This window comes from Mustela lutreola, chromosome X, assembly GCF_030435805.1.
Source record: "Mustela lutreola isolate mMusLut2 chromosome X, mMusLut2.pri, whole genome shotgun sequence".
NCBI lineage: Eukaryota > Metazoa > Chordata > Mammalia > Carnivora > Mustelidae > Mustela > Mustela lutreola.
In genome coordinates, this window is record NC_081308.1 from 59,016,673 (window position 1) to 59,036,774 (window position 20,102).

The 20,102-nt window shown below is 37.1% G+C and overlaps 1 protein-coding gene across 3 annotated transcripts in view; it reads left to right on the top strand.

Moving 5' to 3' along the window:
• Window positions 1-20,102, top strand: part of LOC131821769 (hephaestin) — a 145,025-nt gene that overhangs the window by 53,694 nt on the left and 71,229 nt on the right. For all 3 annotated transcript variants that reach the window (XM_059158072.1, XM_059158073.1, XM_059158074.1), the window contains exons 9-11: window positions 6,340-6,471; window positions 17,326-17,537; window positions 18,473-18,623. In XM_059158072.1, coding sequence (XP_059014055.1) covers window positions 6,340-6,471; window positions 17,326-17,537; window positions 18,473-18,623 — 495 coding nt within the window. The remainder of the gene's footprint in view (window positions 1-6,339; window positions 6,472-17,325; window positions 17,538-18,472; window positions 18,624-20,102) is intronic.

Below are 20,102 nucleotides of genomic sequence, written 5' to 3' on the forward strand. Positions count from 1 at the left end.
CTCCAGTAATTCTCTCCAATATACCTTCTGCTCCCCTCTCTCTTTCTTCTGCTTCTGGTATCCCAATTATTCTAATGTTGTGTCATCTTATGGCGTCACTTATCTCTTGAATTCTCTCCTCATGGTCCAGTATGTGTTTGTCTCTCTTTTGCTCAGCTTCTTTATTCTCTGTCATTTGGTCTTCTATATCACTAATTCTTTCTTCTGCCTCATTTATCCTAGCAGTAAGAGCCTCCATTTTTTATTGCACTTCATTAATAGCTTTTTTAATTTCAACTGGTTAGATTTTAGTTCTTTTATTTCTCTAAAAAGGGCTTTTATCTCTCTGGAGAGGGTTTCTCTAATATCTTCGATGCCTTTTTTGAGCCCGCTAGAACCTCGAGAATCATCATTCTGAACTCTAGATCTGTCATATTACCAATGTCTGCATTGATTAGGTCCCCAGTCTTCGGTGCTGCCTCCTGTTAATTTATTTTTGTGGTGAGTTTTTCTGCCTTGTCATTTTGTCCAGATAAGATTTGCTTTCTCCTCCTCTGGAATTCTGCTGTTCTCCTTGGTGAGTGAAGTTGGTCTTGACTGGATTTCTTGTTGATCTTCTGGGAGAGGGGCCTGTTGTAGTGATTCTCAAGTGTCTTTGCCCCAGGCGGAATTGTACTGTCCTTACCAGGGGCTGGGCTAAGTAATCCGCTCAGGTTTGCTTTCGGGAGCTTTTGTTCCCTGAGCGCTTTCTGTAGAGTTCTGGAAGATGGGAATAAAGATGGTGGCCTCCCAATCTCTAGCCCGGAGGAGCCAAGAGCTCGGGGTCCCACTTCTCAGTGTGCCCTCAGAGAAAAGCGCCCAACCACCCCGGTCTCCCTGGCCTCTGGTCACGCTTGGAGGAAAGCGCTCAATCGCTCGCACTTGGAGAAAAGCACCCAATCCCTTCCATCTCCGTGGCTTTCAGCCGCACTCCGAGCTCACCCAGCCTGTGACAGGTTCAAGGTAACCTTGAGCTGAGAGCTCACTCCTAGGCTTTGTCACTGTAGCCAGCTTCCCTGATCTAATGCCTGCAACCTATGCAACACTCAGACACCCCCGGTTTTTCTGCAACCCCGCGGGACCTGGGGTTTTTCTGACCCTATGTGGGCTTCCCCCTGGTTTAGCCTCTGGAGCGATGTCCCTCCATGGAGAAGACTTTTAAAAGTCCTGATTCTCTATAATTTTATCTTCTATATCACTGGCTACCTTTTTGCCTTGTTCTTCCTTTCCTGTTAGAGCCTCCATATCTGACTGCATCTTAGTAATAGCATTTTAACTTCAGCTTAATTAGATTTAATTATTTTATTTCTGCAGTAAAGAGTTCTCAAGTGTCTTCTATGTTTTTTTCAAGCCCAGCTAGCATATTTATAATAATTTATTTAATAGATTTCATTTATTTATTTGAGAGAGATAGAGATAGAACGAGAGCACAGGAAGGGTGGGAAGGGGCTGAAGGAGGGAGAGAAGCAGACTCTTTGCTGAGCAGGTAGCCTGATGTGGAGTTCAATCCCAGGACCCTGAGATCATGACTTGAGACAAAGGAAGATTCTTAACAAAGAATGACCCATGTGCCCCTATAGGGGCAGACATTTTACTTATATCTGTATTGATTAATATCTTCAGTGAGTATTACCTCCTGTTCTTCCTTTTGGGGTGAATTTTTTCATCTCATCATTATGTCCAGAAAAGAATAGAAGACAGAAAGAAAAGACAGCAGTAGCAACAACAACTGAGATTTAAAGAAGAAAGAAGAAGAAGAAGAAGAAGACGACAAAGCAAGATAAAACAAGAAAGAAAATAGAACAAAACAAAACAAAACAAAACAAACTAGATCTTGGGTGTATTTTAATCTGCTTGAAAAAAGAAACTAGATCCCAAAACAGGAAAGAAGGAAACACACACACACACACACACACACACACACACACACACACATAATACAATACAATGACATATATATATATATATATATATATATATATATATAATGTGTATATATATATATATATATATATATGAATTGAAAAAATAAGATAATAGTTCAAAAAAATAAACCTGAAAGACTAAAGAATTTTTTTAAAAAGTGAATGCTTTATACTGTTTTTCCCAAGAGAAGAAGTTCTTAGATCTCTATGATCTGTAAACTTGGTGTTAGCCAGTTATTCCTGCTGGTCTTCTGGTGGAAGTGCCTGTTGAGCTGATTCCCAGATACCCTTGCAGTTGTGGAAATGTGCCTCTTTTGCCAGGGGGCCAGGCTTAGTGTATGAGGCAACAGATTCCACTATGTGGTGCTGTTTTGCTCCCTGAAGTCTTTCAGCAAAGATGGGCAAGATTAAAATGCTGGTGCCCTACTCTCTACCCCAGAACTGAAAGTTCTTCCCCAACTCTTCAGTGAGCACTCATAAAGAAGCAATCACTCTTGTCTCTCTAGTTTCTGTCTGAAATCTGTGTTCACCCAGCCTGTGATTTTTTATCTGAGGCATATAATTGAGTTTCAAGTATCCAAATTTTATGGACTCTTGTTGTGCAGATCCATGCTGTTCTCCCCAGGGGAGGGATGGGGTCTTGCTTTTACTTCTGCCTTTTCTTGGGCCCCTGCCAAAGAGCAGTTGCACCATCATGAAGTGGTTCGCAGTTTATGGCAACACAAAGCAAAAAGCCTGTGCCAAGACTCACAGTCCTCAGCCAGTTTCCCCACTCTGATGCCTGGGAAATCTGCTCCACACAGACAACCCCATTCTTCTTGTAACCATGAGTACCCAGAGACTACACTGCACCACCTAGGATTCCACCTCACTTTGCCACTTGAACTTTAAGCCAGGGTTGTCCTCCACAATACTAGACTTTTAAAGTTCTGATTTTGTACTCTGCTGCTTCTAGTACTTTGGTTTACCCTCCTTAAGCTGGTTCCCTTCTTGGCTGCCATCTCCTCAAATATATCACACCAGATTCATGTCTCCACACCTCCTACTTTGCCAAAAGTAGTTGTTTTTTCTATTGGCAGAATGGCAGCATTTATTTTCTCAGATCTTGTAGGTATTTAGAATGATTTGACAACTATCAAGCTGATTCCAGGGACTAGACAAACTTAGGGTCCCCTACTCATTCTAACTCCTCTCCTCTCCAGGTCTTTGATGCATTTTGAGTTAATTTTGTATACGGTATTAAATAGGAGTCCTGCTTCTTTCTTTTGCATATGGAAATCCAGTTTTCACAGCATCATTTGCTTAAAAGACTATCCCCACTGAATAATACAGTATTTTCAACAAACGATGTTAGCAAAACTGGTCAGCTCTATGCAAAAGAATGTAGCCAGACTATTTAATTACACAATACACAAAAATAAACTCAAACTGGATTAAAGACATACATGTGAGACCTAGAACCATAAAAATCTTAAAGGATAGCACAGGGAGTGACCTCTTTGACATTGCTAGTAGCAACTTCTTTCTAAATATGTCTCCTCAGGCAAGAAAGATGAAAGCAAAATAAACTATTGGGACTACACCAAAATAAAAGCTTCTGTACAACAAAGCAAACAGTCAACAAAATAAAAAGGGCAACCTGCAGAATGGAAGAAGATATTTGCAAATGACTTATCCAATAAAGGGTTAGTATCCAAAATATATAAAGAACTTACACAACTCAACACTCAAAAAAGAAATAATTCAATAGAAAGTGGGCAGAAGAAATAAACAGACATTTCTCCAAAGCAGAAATCCAGATAAGCAACAGACACATGAATAAATGCTCAACATCACTCATCATTAGGCAAATAAAATTAAAACCACAATGTGGTAACACCTCACATCTGTCAGAACGACGGAAATCAACAACACAAGAAGCAAGAAGTGTTGGTGAGGGTTTGGAGAGAAGGAACCCCTTTTGCACTGTTGGTGGGAATGCAAAGTGGTGAAGACACTGTAAAAGACAGTATTGATTTTCCTCAAAAAGTTATAAATAGAACTATCCAACAATCCAGTAATCCTTCTACTGAATATCTACCAAAAAATACAACAACTGTAGTTCAAAGGGATATACATACCCATAAGTTTATAGCAGCAAAATATATACAGGATCAGCCCAAGTGTCCATCAATTGAAGAGGTTGTATATATAAACAATGGAGTATTATTCATCCAGAAAAAATGAAATCTTGCCATTTTGCAGCAAAATGATTGGAGCTACAGAGAAAAATGTTAAATGAAAAATGTCATTAAAGAAAGAGAAATACCATATGATTTCACTCATATGAGGAATTTAAGAAATAAATGAGCAAAGGAAAAGTAAGAGAAAGAGAGGCAAACCACAAGGCCAACTCTTAACTATAGAAAACCAACTAACAGTTACCAGAGGGGAGGTTGGTGGGGGATGGGTGAAATAAGTGATGGGGATTAAGGAGGATGCACCTTTTGATGAGTTTCAGATGTTGAATGGAAGTGTTGAATCACTATACTGTACACCTGAAACTAATGTAACACTGTATGTTAACTACAGTGTGATAAAGTAAGAATAAAAATAAAGAAAAAAAAATCTCCTTGCTAGTTATGGTAAGATTCAGATTTTGTATTTCTATATGCTTTAGTCTTGGTAGGTTTTCTATTCTAGGGCTCTGTCCATTTCATCTAGGTTATCCAATTTGTTGGTGTAACATATATATAACATATACATATATATATAATATATAAATATAGTTTGTATTATATATATATATATATATATATATATATATATATATATATATATATCTCAGTATAATTAGTAGTAATATCCTCCCTTTCCATTTTTGATTTTAGTAATTCGAGTCTCCTCTCTTCCCTTAGTCCATCTCACTGAGAGTTCTTCAATTTTGTTGATGTTTTCAGAGAGCCAACTTTTGGTTTCATTGATTTTCTTTATTGTTTTTCTATTCTGTATTTTGTCTATGTTTTGTCTTTGCTATTTCCTTCCTTCTATCTTTGAGTTTAATTTGTATTTCTTTTCCTAATTCCTTAAGTCTTAAAGTTAAGTTGTTAATCTGAGATCATTTTTAATGTGAATATTCATAGCTATACATTTCTCCCTTAGCCCATTTCCCATGGCATCTCGTGTTTTGCTATGCTATGTTTTCATTTTCATTTGCTTCTTGGGTCAGAGATGTAGCATTAGGTGTAGAAATTGAGTAATTTTCATTTGCTTCTTGGATCAGAGGTGTAGCATTAGCTGTAGAAATTGAGTAGAAAACAAGCTAGAAACACTGAATGAGGGTCTGAGCCAGCATAAATGCTTAGAGTATTGTCTTGATATTTCTGGTTAATCTCAAAGGTGACCCAACCTAGGTCAGAGGTAGTGGGTCACAGAACAAAGAAAACTCCAGGAATCATGGCTCAGCTACCTATTTCAAGAACTATACATAGATATAATAATTCTAAATGCTCAGAAATGTTTTAGGATTGAGTCTAGATCAGATATTGAGATGGATCCTACCAGGAAATTCAGCTATAGGAAGAAGGACAATAACTGTAGGGAAAATAGGATTGAATCTGACAGTGGGGTGGGAGAAAGCCCTGGCTTTAAGTCGTTATTCTGTTCCTAATCGGTTATTTGAATTTGGGAGATCAATTCCACATCTTTCAGCTGTAGTTTCCTTATTTGTAAAGTGAAAATATCCCCTGCCCTGTATATGATGTTTGAAGATCAAAATGAGATAATGGATTTTAAAATGCTTTTTATAACTGTAAATTGTAATACACTAGGAAGGGATTATTATTATTATTGAAAATAGAGGATTTTATCCAATTTGAGTTTATGGACAAGGAAGATGTGGTCCATATACACTATGGAGTATTATGCCTCCATCAGAAAGGATGAATACCCAACTTTTGTAGCAACATGGACGGGACTGGAAGAGATTATGCTGAGTGAAATAAATCAAGCAGAGAGAGTCAATTATCATATGGTTTCACTTATTTGTGGAGCATAATATCATGGAGGACAAGGGGTGTTAGGAGAAGGGAGTTGGGGTAAATTGGAAGGGGAAGTGAATCATGAGAGACTATGGACTCTGGAATACAATCTGAGGGCTTTGAAGTGGCGGGGGGGTGGGAGGTTGGGGTACCAGGTGGTGGGTATTATAGAGGGCAGGGATTGCATGGAGCACTGGGTGTGGTGAAAAAATAATGAATACTGTTTTTCTGAAAATAAATTAATTAATAAAAAAAAGAAAATAGAGGATTTTAAATATCTCTTTCACTTCCCCTTTCTTTCCTTCCTTCTTATTTGGTTTCCATCCCCCTTGTCATCTCTGTTTTTATTCCTATTGTCTCTCCTTCCCATATTCCAGGGCCAGTGATCCGGGCTGAGGTTGGTGACACCATCCAGGTGGTCTTTTACAACCGTGCTTCCCAGCCATTCAGTATACAGCCTCATGGAGTCTTCTATGAGAAAGACTACGAGGGAACTGTGTACAATGATGGTGAGCAAGCAGGGTTTCCAACTAATGTGAGCTGCAGGTAATAACAGATAGCTCTAGAGGAAAAATAAATAAGGGAGGGAATGAAGAAGGAGACAGAATTGATTGTCCTACATGGATGTTGTTAAATGGATCCATGATAATATAGTGAAGCAGGACTGGGTTCAATAAGAGACACATTATTTTAAATATATTTAAATATATTCTGATTAAAATTTTAATTTATTTTTTAAAGTTGTACCATTTTTTAAAGGTTTTACTTATTTATTTGAGAGAGAGAGAGAGAGAAAAGGCATGAGTGGGGGAGTGGCAGAGGGACAAGCAGACTCCCCATTGAACATGGAGCCTTATGTGGGGCTCAGTTCCAGGATCCTGAGATCATGACATGAGCCAAAGTCAGATGTTTAACAAACTGAGCCACCCAAGTATCCCTGATGGACATTTTAATGATATTTGTTCCTCCAATCCATGAGCATGGAATGTCTTTCTATTTCTTTGTGTCATCTTCAATTTCTTTCATCTGTGTTTTATATTTTTCGGAATACAGTTCTTTCACCTCTTTGGTTAGGTTTATTTCTAAGTTCTTATTATTTTGGTGCAATTGTAAATGGCATTATTTTCTTAATTTCTGTTCCTGCTCCTTCATTATCAGTGTATAGGTATGCACCAGATTTCTACACATCGACTTCTATGACTTTACTGAATTCATTTATCAGTTCTAGTAGTTTTTTTGATGCTGTCTTTATAGTTTTCATTATAAAGTATCATGTCATCTGCAAATAGTGAAAGTTTTACTTATCCCTTGCAAATTTGTGTGTTTTTTATTTCTGTTTGTGGTCTAATTGTTGTGGCTAGGACTTCCAGTACTATGTTGAATAAAAGTACTTAGAGTGGACATGCTTGTCTTCCTTTGGACCTTAGGTGTAAAGCTTTCAGTTTTTCCCCAGAGTATGATGTTCACGTGGGTTTTTTCATATATGACCTTTAGGGTTAGTATCCCACATATCTAAAGAATTTACATAACTCAACACTCAAAAGTTAAGTAATCCAATTAAAAAAATGGGCAGAAGACATGAGCAGACATTTTTGTTCATGTTCAAATAAGACATCTCAATGGCCAACAGATACATGAAAAGATGCTCAACATCACTCTTCATTGGTGAAAAGCAAATCAAACTACAATGAGATATCACCTCAGACCTGTCAGAATGGCTAAAATCAACAACAGAAGAAACAATAAGTGTTGGCAAGAGTGTGGAGAAAGTGGAAACTTCTTTCCCTCTGGTGGGAAAGCAAACTGGTGCAGGCACTGTGGAAACAGTATGGAGGTTCTTCAAAAGTTAGAAGTAGAATTACCCTATGGTCTAGTAATTGCATTACTGGGTATCTATCCCCTAAATACAAAAACACTATATAGAGTATCACGTCATCTGCAAATAGTGAAAGTTTTTCTTCTTCATTGCTGATTTGGATGCTTTTTATTTATATTTGTTGTCTGATTTCTGTGGCTAGGACTTCCAGCACTATGTTAAATAACAGTGGTAAGAGTAAACATACCTGTCTTCTTCCTGACCATAGAGGAAAAGACCAAACTGAAGGTCACAGAAGGGAGGTGGGGGGCGAGATGGGGGAAATAGGCAATGGGGACTTAGGGGTGCAGTTGTGATGAGCACTGGGTGTGGTATGTAAGGGTTGTACAACTGAAACTATTATTACATTGTATGTTAACTAACTGGAATTTAAATAAAAGCAGCTATTAATACTATAACAAAAACAATCAAAATAAATAAACAAATAAATAAATAAATACTTTAAAAAATTCCAAAAGCACTAATTCAAAGGGACACACACACCCCTATATTTATAGCACCATTATTTACAATAGCCAAATTATGGAAGAAGACCCAGTGCCTATCAATAGATGAATGGATAAAGAAGTGGTGTATGTGTGTGTGTGTATGTGTGTGTGTGTTAGAATATTATTCAGCCATGAAAAACAATGACATCTTGTGATTTGAACCAACAGGGATGGAGCTAGAGAGTGTAATGCTAAGTGAAATAAGTCAGAGAAAGACAAATACCACATGATTTCACTCACGTGTAATTTAGAAAACAAAGCAAAGAAACAAAGGGGAAAAAAGAGGGAGAGAGAGAAACTTTGACACAGATTCTTAACTATTTAGCACAAAATGATGGTTATCAGAGGACAGGCGAGTGGGGGGGATAGGTGAAATAAGTGATGGAAAATAAGGAGTTCACTTGTCTTGATGAGCTTCAGGTGATATATGAAACTGTCAGATTACTATATTGGACACCTGAATCTAATATGACACCGTATGTTAACTACACTGGAATTAAAACAAAACAGAACAAAAAAAACATATATCTGATTATGAAAGTAACATATATGTTTTATGGAATTTTGAAAAAATGGAAAATTATAAAAATAAATATCATTCATAGATAAGTTTGCCATTACTTTTTGTTACACCTTCTAATGTTTTCCTGTGCTTATGAATACATATATATTGATATTTTTGTGATCATGTGGTTTGTGTATGTTTGTATCCTACTGTTTTTACTTACTGTAAAACAGTAAGTTTTTACTGTATCAATTTTCTCATCCCATTGTAATGTTACAAACTTGCTACTGACTATAAAATACCCTATCACATGGATATACCATAATTTATTTACCTTATCTTCTGTTATTTGAACATTTAGCTTGTTTTTGTTATTTTTAAATGCTGTAAATTGTGTTAAAAATAATAAATTCTTGTATTTTATTTGGATTACCATCTCAGGAGAGAATCCTAGAAGTTGGATTATTGGATATTAAGTTCTTGTTTTCTCTGAGAATGTTAATACATGCTAATCCCAAGCCAAAAATATAGAAAAATACAAAAAGTATTAGGGACAAAGTTACTGACAAATCTAGAAAAAAAAGAACATTCTACAATGCAACTGGTCTAGTCACTTCAAAAATTTAGTGCTATAGGGGAAAAAATTAGAGAGAAGACAAACAAGTGAACTTTGTCTGATCCTGGTTATTAAAAAAGGAATAGCCTTAAGAGACATTTTGGGACTCCTGAGTGGAGAAGTCTGCTTATCCCTCTCCCTCCCACCCCTCCTCTCTCTCTTTCTCAAAATGAATATGTAAAATCTTTTTAAAAAGGCGACATTCTGGAGATGACTGGAAAATTTCTGATATAGACTACATGTTAGATGATATTAGGATTTGTTTTAGGTGTAGTAATGTTATTGAGCCAATATGGGATAAAGTTACTGATCTACTGTCATCATGCTTCCAAATGATTTAGCAAAAGTGAACAATCAAAAGCTTGTGCGTGTGTGTGTGTGTGTGTGTGTGTGTGTGTGTTTGCATGTGTAGATATACATAGACACAGATGTAGATAAATTAAAGATGGAAAAGTGTTAACAATCAACTCCAGCTGGTAGGATGATTATTGTACAATCTATCCTTTAATGGTTTTTGTATGCTTGAAAATTTTAAAAGTTGGGAATAATAAAAGAATAAGAAAGGATGTTAAGGCCATCTTAAATTATACCACTTGTTATAAGTTCTTACTACAAATATCTTTGTGTATGTTTCTTTTCACTCTTTAATGAATATTTCCTCATAATATATTTTTAACATATTGAATTGCTGTGTCCGAAGGTACACACATTAAAATTTTTGATACCAACATCCAAGTTGATCTCTGGAAAAATTTTTAGTCCCATAATCTTGGGCTTGCATCCAAAGTAGCAGCACAAGGCAGCCATTTTCATCTTTGTCAAATGTCAATCTTGTAAGCAAACACAATAACCAAAATCGCTATTGTTTCAATTTGTATTAGGTTGGTCATTCTTTTCAGTGTCTATTGTACATCTTATTTTCTTGTAAGTCTGAACCTTCTTAGGGCTTTTGATACATTTTGTTAACATTTTTTCCTAAAGGGGTATTCTCATTTAAACTCACCCTTTCTATAGTTGAGTGAGAGGGGTAGGTGCCATTTGAGCCACTTCTCAACAGCATGGATTACTATAATGTGTAAAGTCTTGCTAAACTGACAGGCAAAAAATTTATGTAGGTTTTTTTTTTCAGCAAGAACTCTTTTACATTTATTTCATCTCAAATTCACCAGTTTATACTTTTCTGTTTTTATTATGTTTTGTTTTGTTTTGATTATATTCAGTATGTAGCTATTTTCATTTATACTTCTTTGATTACTAATAGATTTAAAATGTTATTTTATTTTTAAAGTCTTTATTTAAATTCTAGTTAGTTAACATACTGTGTAATTCTAGTTTCAGGTATGCAATATAATAATTCAACAATTATACAATTGGTGTTCATCACCACAAAGTCACTCCTTAATCCCCATCACTTATTTCACCCATCTCACCACTTGCTCTTGTAACTATTAATTTGTTTTCTACAGTTAAGTATTTGTATCTTAGTTTGCATCTCTTTTTCCCCCTTTGCTCATTTATTGTGTATATTAAGTTACACGTAAGAGTGAAATCATGTGGTATTTGTCTTTCTCTAGATGACTGATTTCACTTAGCACAATACTCTCTAACTCCAGGCATTGCAAATGACAAGATTTCATTCTTTTTATGGCTTAATAATATTCCATTGTGTGTGTATATACATATATGTATACATATGTATATTTATAGATATAGATAGATATAGATAAATAACACATCTTCCTTATCCATTCTTCATTCAATGGACACTTGTGCTGTTTCCTTCTGACTATAGTAAATAATACTGCTGTAAACATCAGTGTGGATGTATCCTTTTGAATTACTATTCATGAGTAGACATTTTTCCAAAGAACTTATCCAGATGGCCAATAGACACATGAAGAGATGCTCAACATTACTTATCATCATGGAAACACAAATTAAAACTATAATGAGATATCACCTTACACCTGTCAGGATGACATGAGAAACAACAGATGTTGGTGATGATGTGGAGAAAGGGGAACCTTGCACTATTGGTGAAAATGCAAAATGGTGCAGCCACTCTGGAAAACAGTATGGAGGTTCCTTGAAAAGTGAAAAATACAACTACCCAATGACCCCACAATTGCACTACTAAGTTTAAAATTTTAAAATAAAATTTCTATGTATTGTTTGACCATAACTTGTGTCCATTTAAGGAATTGCAGCCTTCGTGCTTGTGTTTTTAAACACATACATTCTATTCGTAGATATATATTTGTATCTACTCATGCATACATCTGGAAAGGAGAATGTGTTCAATCAGAACCATTCAAAGATGAAACAAACTATGAAGGTGGGTAGTGAATTGCCTGTCTCTGGATATTTTTAAACAGCGGTAAGGATACGAGAGCAGATGAATGTATGTTTTCAAGTGAGAGTATTACAAAGTGTTATTATTATTATTGTTGTTGTTTTATGTTACATTTAATTGCTATACAGTATATCATTAGTTTTTGATGTAATGTTCCATGATTAATTGTTTGTGTATAACACCCAGTATTCCATGCAATGCATGCCCTTCTGAATACCCATCACCAGGTTACCCCATCCCCCTACCCACCTCCCCCTCTAAAATCCTCAGTTTGTTTCCTTCAATCCATAGTCTATCATGGTTCCGCACCCCCTCTGATTTGCCCCACTTCATTTTTCTCTTCCTTCTCCAATTACGTTTTTTTTTTTTTTTTTTTTTCACGGTTGCTTGCCTTTTTATTTTTATTTTTATTTTTATTTTTTTTTTTAATTTTTTATTTTTTATAAACATATATTTTTATCCCCAGGGGTACAGGTCTGTGAATCACCAGGTTTACACACTTCACAGCACTCACCAAATCACATACCCTCCCCAATGTCCATAATCCCACCCCCTTCTCCCAAACCCCCTCCCCCCGGCAACCCTCAGTTTGTTTCGTGAGATTAAGAGTCACTTATGGTTTGTCTCCCTCCCAATCCCATCTTGTTTCATTTATTCTTCTTCTACCCACTTAAGCCTCCATGTTGCATCACCACTTCCTCATATCAGGGAGATCATATGATAGTTGTCTTTCTCTGCTTGACTTATTTCGCTAAGCATGATACGCTCTAGTTCCATCCATGTTGTCGCAAATGGCAAGATTTCATTTCTTTTGATGGCTGCATAGTATTCCATTGTGTATATATACCACATCTTCTTGATCCATTCATCTGTTGATGGACATCTAGGTTCTTTCCATAGTTTGGCTATTGTGGACATTGCTGCTATAAACATTCGGGTGCATGTGTCCCTTTGGATCACTACATTTGTATCTTTAGGGTAAATACCCAATAGTGCAATTGCTGGGTCATAGGGCAGTTCTATTTTCAACATTTTGAGGAACCTCCATGCTGTTTTCCAGAGTGGCTGCACCAGCTTGCATTCCCACCAACAGTGTAGGAGGGTTCCCCTTTCTCCGCATCCTCGCCAGCATCTGTCATTTCCTGATTTGTTGATTTTAGCCATTCTGACTGGTGTGAGGTGATATCTCATTGTGGTTTTGATTTGTATTTCCCTGATGCCGAGTGATATGGAGCACTTTTTCATGTGTCTGTTCGCCATCTGGATGTCTTCTTTGCAGAAATGTCTGTTCATGTCTTCTGCCCATTTCTTGATTGGATTATTTGTTCTTTGGGTGTTGAGTTTGCTAAGTTCTTTATAGATTCTGGACACTAGTCCTTTATCTGATATGTCGTTTGCAAATATCTTCTCCCATTCTGTCAGTTGTCTTTTGATTTTGTTAACTGTTTCCTTTGCTGTGCAAAAGCTTTTGATCTTGATGAAATCCCAGTAGTTCATTTTTTCCCTTGCTTCCCTTGCCTTTTGCGTTGTTCCTAGGAAGATGTTGCTGCGGCAGAGGTCGAAGAGGTTGCTGCCCGTGTTCTCCTCAAGGATTTTGATGGATTCCTTTCGTACATTGAGATCCTTCATCCATTTTGAGTCTATTTTTGTGTGTGGTGTAAGGAAATGGTCCAATTTCATTTTTCTGCATGTGGCTGTCCAATTTTCCCAGCACCATTTATTGAAAAGGCTGTCTTTTTTCCATTGGACATTCTTTCCTGCTTTGTCGAAGATTAGTTGACCATAGATTTGAGGGTCTATTTCTGGGCTCTCTATTCTGTTCCATTGATCTATGTGTCTGTTTTTGTGCCAGTACCATGCTGTCTTGATGATGACAGCTTTGTAATAGAGCTTGAAGTCCGGAATTGTGATGCCACCAACGTTGGCTTTCTTTTTCAATATCCCTTTGGCTATTCGAGGTCTTTTCTGGTTCCATATAAATTTTAGCATTATTTGTTCCATTTCTTTGAAAAAGATGGATGGTACTTTGATAGGAATTGCATTAAATGTGCAGATTGCTTTAGGTAGCATAGACATTTTCACAATATTTATTCTTCCAATCCAGGAGCATGGAACATTTTTCCATTTCTTTGTGTCTTCCTCAATTTCTTTCATGAGTACTTTATAGTTTTCTGAGTATAGATTCTGTGTCTCTTTGGTTAGGTTTATTCCTAGGTATCTTATGGTTTTGGATGCAATTGTAAATGGGATTGACTCCTTAATATCTCTTTCTTCTGTCTTGCTGTTGGTGTAGAGAAATGCAACTGATTTCTGTGCATTGATTTTATATCCTGACACTTTACTGAATTCCTGTATAAGTTCTAGCAGTTTTGGAGTGGAGTCTTTTGGGTTTTCCACATATAGTATCATATCATCTGCGAAGAGTGATAATTTGACTTCTTCTTTGCCGATTTGGATGCCTTTAATTTCCTTTTGTTGTCTGATTGCTGAGGCTAGGACCTCTAGTACGATGTTGAATAGCAGTGGTGATAATGGACATCCCTGCCGTGTTCCTGACCTTAGCGGAAAAGCTTTCAGTTTTTCTCCATTGAGAATGATATTTGCGGTGGGTTTTTCATAGATGGCTTTGATGATATTGAGGTATGTGCCCTCTATCCCTACACTTTGAAGAGTTTTGATCAGGAAGGGATGTTGTACTTTGTCAAATGCTTTTTCAGCATCTATTGAGAGTATCATATGGTTCTTGTTCTTTCTTTTATTGATGTGCTGTATCACATTGACTGATTTGCGGATGTTGAACCAACCTTGCAGCCTTGGAATAAATCCCACTTGGTCGTGGTGAATAATCTTTTTAATGTACTGTTGAATCCTATTGGCTAGTATTTTGTTGAGTATTTTCGCATCTGTGTTCATCAAGGATATCGGTCTATAGCTCTCTTTTTTGGTGGGATCCTTGTCTGGTTTTGGGATCAAGGTGATGCTGGCCTCATAAAATGAGTTTGGAAGTTTTCCTTCCATTTCTATTTTTTGGAACAGTTTCAGGAGAATAGGAATTAGTTCTTCTTTAAATGTTTGGTAGAATTCCCCCGGGAAGCCGTCTGGCCCTGGGCTTTTGTTTGTTTGGAGATTTTTAATGACTGTTTCAATCTCCTTACTGGTTATGGGTCTGTTCAGGCTTTCTATTTCTTCCTGGTTCAGTTGTGGTAGTTTATATGTTTCTAGGAATGCATCCATTTCTTCCAGATTGTCAAATTTATTGCCGTAGAGTTGCTCATAGTATGTTCTTATAATAGTTTGTATTTCTTTGGTGTTAGTTGTGATCTCTCCTCTTTCATTCATGATTTTATTTATTTGGGTCCTTTCTCTTTTCTTTTTGATAAGTCGGGCCAGGGGTTTATCAATTTTATTAATTCTTTCAAAGAACCAGCTCCTAGTTTCGTTGATTTGTTCTATTGTTTTTTTTGGTTTCTATTTCATTGATTTCTGCTCTGATCTTTATGATTTCTCTTCTCCAGCTGGGCTTAGTGTTTCTTTCTTGTTCTTTCTCCAGCTCCTTTAGGTGTAGGGTTAGGTTGTGTACCTGAGACCTTTCTTGTTTCTTGAGAAAGGCTTGTACCGCTATATATTTTCCTCTCAGGACTGCCTTTGTTGTGTCCCACAGATTTTGAACCGTTGTATTTTCATTATCATTTGTTTCCATGATTTTTTTCAATTCTTCTTTAATTTCCCGGTTGACCCATTCATTCTTTAGAAGGATACTGTTTAGTCTCCATGTGTTTGGGTTCTTTCCAAACTTCCTTTTGTGGTTGAGTTCTAGCTTTAGAGCATTGTGGTCTGAAAATATGCAGGGAATGATCCCAATCTTTTGATACCGTTTGAGTCCTGATTTAGGACCGAGGATGTGATCTATTCTGGAGAATGTTCCATGTGCACTAGAGAAGAATGTGTATTCTGTTGCTTTGGGATGAAATATTCTGAATATATCTGTGATGTCCATCTGGTCCAGTGTGTCGTTTAAGGCCTTTATTTCCTTGCTGATCTTTTGCTTGGATGACCTGTCCATTTCAGTGAGGGGAGTGTTAAAGTCCCCTACTATTATTGTATTATTGTTGATGTGTTTCTTTGATTTTGTTATTAATTGGTTTATATAGTTGGCTGCTCCCACATTGGGGGCATAGATATTTAAAATTGTTAAATCTTCTTGTTGGACAGACCCTTTGAGTATGATATAGTGTCCTTCCTCATCTCTTATTATAGTCTTTGGCTTAAAATCTAATTGATCTGATATAAGGATTACCACTCCTGCTTTCTTCTGATGTCCATTAGCATGGTAAATTCTTTTCCACCCCCTCACTTTAAATCTGGAGGTGTCTTCGGGCTTAAAATGTGTTTCTTGGAGGCAACATATAGATGGGTTTTGTTTTTTTATCCATTCTGATACCCTGTGTCTTTTGACAGGGGCATTTAGCCCATTCACATTCAGGGTAACTATTGAGAGATATGAATTTAGTGCCATTGTATTGCCTGTAAGGTGACTGTTACTGTATAGGTCTCTGTTCCTTTCTGATCTACCACTTGTAGGCTCTCTCTTTGCTTAGAGGACCCCTTTCAATATTTCCTGTAGAGCTGGTTTGGTATTTGCAAATTCTTTCAGTTGTTGTTTGTCCTGGAAGCTTTTAATCTCTCCTTCTATTTTCAATGATAGCCTAGCTGGATATAGTATTCTTGGCTGCATGTTTTTCTCGTTTAGTGCTCTGAAAATATCATGCCAGCTCTTTCTGGCCTGCCAGGTCTCTGTGGATAAGTCAGCTGCCAATCTAATATTTTTACCATTGTATGTTACAGACTTCTTTTCCCGGGCTGCTTTCAGGATTTTCTATTTGTCATTGAGACTTGTAAATTTTACTATTAGGTGACGGGGTGTGGGCCTATTCTTATTGATTTTGAGGGGCATTCTCTGAACCTCCTGAATTTTGATGCTCGTTCCCTTTGCCATATTGGGGAAATTCTCCCCAATAATTCTCTCCAGTATACCTTCTGCTCCCCTCTCACTTTCTTCTTCTTCTGGAATCCCAATTATTCTAATGTTGTTTCGTCTTATGGTGTCACTTATCTCTCGAATTCTCCCCTCGTGGTCCAGTAGCTGTTTGTCCCTCTTTTGCTCAGCTTCTTTATTCTCTGTCATTTGGTCTTCTATATCACTAATTCTTTCTTCTGCCTCATTTATCCTAGCAGTTAGAGCCTCCAATTACGTTTTAAAGGCTCTTTTAATCCTTAGTCCCTTGAGCTTAGAAAACTGAAACCTGGGAAATTTAAATTCCCCCAGTTTATATAGCAACTATTGTCAGAACCAGAAACTAACTATTGTCTTTTCACTCCTATCCAGGATCCTTTTTAATATTCTATTTGCATATTGCTATTTCTCCAAAATGCCTTCTAGTTTATAATATTTACCCCACATTTTAGAGCTGATGATTCTCACTCTAGCTCATGTGATGATGAGTCCCATTTTCTACCCCCTGCAGGCTCATCCTACCCTGGCTTGGTGGCCAAGCCCTTTGAGAAAGTAACATACCGCTGGACAGTCCCCTCCCATGCTGGCCCTACTGCTCAGGATCCTGCCTGTCTCACCTGGATGTACTTCTCTGCTGCAGATCCCATAAGAGACACAAATTCTGGTCTGGTGGGTCCCCTGTTGGTGTGCAAGACTGGTGCATTGGGTGCAGATGGCAAACAGGTATTACTACTGTTTTTGGCTGGAAAGCCTGCTTGGAGGAAAATAAGGCTGTGTTGCTAAATAGGAGTTGAAAGTGGAAATGTGTTCTAGAGATGTGTGAATAGAAAAGAAATAACCAATCTATTTAATCAGAAATTAATAGTTGGTGAGCTCATGTTTTTTTCATGCTATTCTTTCACTCACAAAAATTTCTTTCTTAGTCTCTATTCCTTTCTGTTCTGTATCCTCTCATCTCTTCATTTTTTAAGCCTCAGTGTTCTCTAACACTTGACTCTAATTCTTAAATCTCTTTTAATATTTGCTTGTGTTCTTTCATGTCCAGCTCATCATTCTAGCTGTATATTACTTAATCTCTCTTTGCCTCAGTTTCTTCATCTGTAGTAAAGTGTTAACAATGAAAAAAAGCATCTTAGGTTCCTATGAGGATTAATTAAAATAATCCATATGAAGTGCTTATCACAGTGTCTGGATTACCTAGTAAACACTCAGTAAATGTTAGAAGTAATAATGATAATAGTGATAATAATAGTACATTAATAACAATTATATGCCCTTTACTTTAATTTTCTAATCCCCTCTGACTAGAGTTCTTTCCTGATCTGCTAACCACCTTTCCCCACTCCTTTACTCAAGCTATCTTCTATCACTCTCTGTACTTGTCCATAATCACCATCTTGTGCTTCTTCCCTGTCCCCTTTCATACATTCTTCCCCTCCTGTCTTGTCACTTTGTTCTAACCTGTATCACTCACATTCAATTTGAAATTACCTGAGGAAAACCTGCTTAGCAACAACTACAGCTCTAGGCAAGAGGTATGGGCTGGTCTCTGTGTCTGGAAAAAGAGATGGGAATGAATCAGGGCTCATTGGGTCTGGAGTTGCACAACCCACAACTGCTGAAACCATTGTCATTCTTTCTCTTCCACGGACCTACAGAAAGGGGTGGATAAGGAATTTTTTCTCCTTTTTACTGTGTTGGATGAGAACAAGAGCTGGTACAGCAATGCCAATCAAGCAGCTGCTATGTTGGATTCACGACTGCTCTCAGAGGATGTCAAGGGTTTCCAAGACTCCAATCGGATGCATGGTATGGGGAGTGCTTTTGCCCCGAGCTACAGTTGAGAGGTTATAAGTAAAAATCTAACCTAAACATAATCATGTCCCATCCTTGAAAGCACTGATCCCATTGGTCAGCTCTACCCAAAACATGAGCTGGATTGAAGAATTAAAGCTAAAGCAATAGTTCTTAGGTTTAGAACTTGGATGTACTATGTCCTGTGTTACACAGTATGGGGAACACTGGAAAAATATGTTGTGAAATGAGGATTATAAACCATGAATACACTAGAGAGTGTATTGACTCTCCATGGTTCTCTATACTCCAGCCAAATTGGGCTATTTTTTTCAATATATACATACCTTGTACTTTTCTGACTTGATGCCTTTACAATGCTTTGCCAACCAGTTGAAATGCCTCTCTTTACATTTTTGCCCTTAACCTGTGGAAATTATTTCCATTCTTTTTTTTAATTTTTTTTTTTTATTTTTTATAAACATGTATTTTTATCCCCAGGGGCACAGGTCTGTGAATCACCAGGTTTACACACTTCACAGCACTCACCAAAGCACATACCCTCCCCAGTGTCCATAATCCCACCCCCTTCTCCCAAGCCCCCTCCCCCCAGCAACCCTCAGTTTGTTTTGTGAGATTAAGAGTCACTTATGGTTTGTCTAATTATTTCCATTCTTTAAGGTCCTACTCAAAAGCTACTTCATCCATGTAACCATTGTTTTTAACCACCCAATCCCAGGATGATGACATCCTCTTCTGAACCCCTATTGCATTTTAATCAGAATATTTTAATAGCATGTTCTATATAGTTATTTGATATACAGCTTTTGACATACTAGAGTGTAGTTTCCTTAAAAAGTGAGAATCGTTTGTTGCTGATCACTGCATTATCTACACTTTCCAATACATACTAAATGTTTATTGAACAAGTGAACTACCAAATTAATGGGTAGGTAGGTAGGTGGGTGGGTGAGTGAATGGGAAGGCATGGTCCCAGTTTGCAAAAAGTTCCCAGCATTTGCAATAAAATAAGACAAATAACACTCATGCAAAAAATATAGAACATACCAAGATCAACTATAATTAAGTGCTACATTGTGTGAAATAGCTTTCAAGTGACATGGAGTTCATAGGAGGAGAACATTAATGAAGGAGAATCCAATTAAAGGATTCCTGGAAGAAAGGAGTGCTTGAGCCAGGGTTCAAAGGCTAAATAGATCTGCAATTAGAAACGACAGGAAAAGGAAACAGAATCAGGAGATTAACAATGTTATCATCAGCATCTATGGGGATTACCAAGTAAGGTTACTTATTAAAAGTGGTTCCAGAGGAAGGGAACATTGAAAATGGATCAAATTAAAGCAGGCCTCCCTGTGTTTTCAAGAGGAGTATGTAAGATGGGAGGGAGTCATGAATGAGTATGTTTTCTTATGACTCCATCTCTTGGGTCCCATAATCAATTATATCACCTGGAAAAAGTAAACCAATCCTATG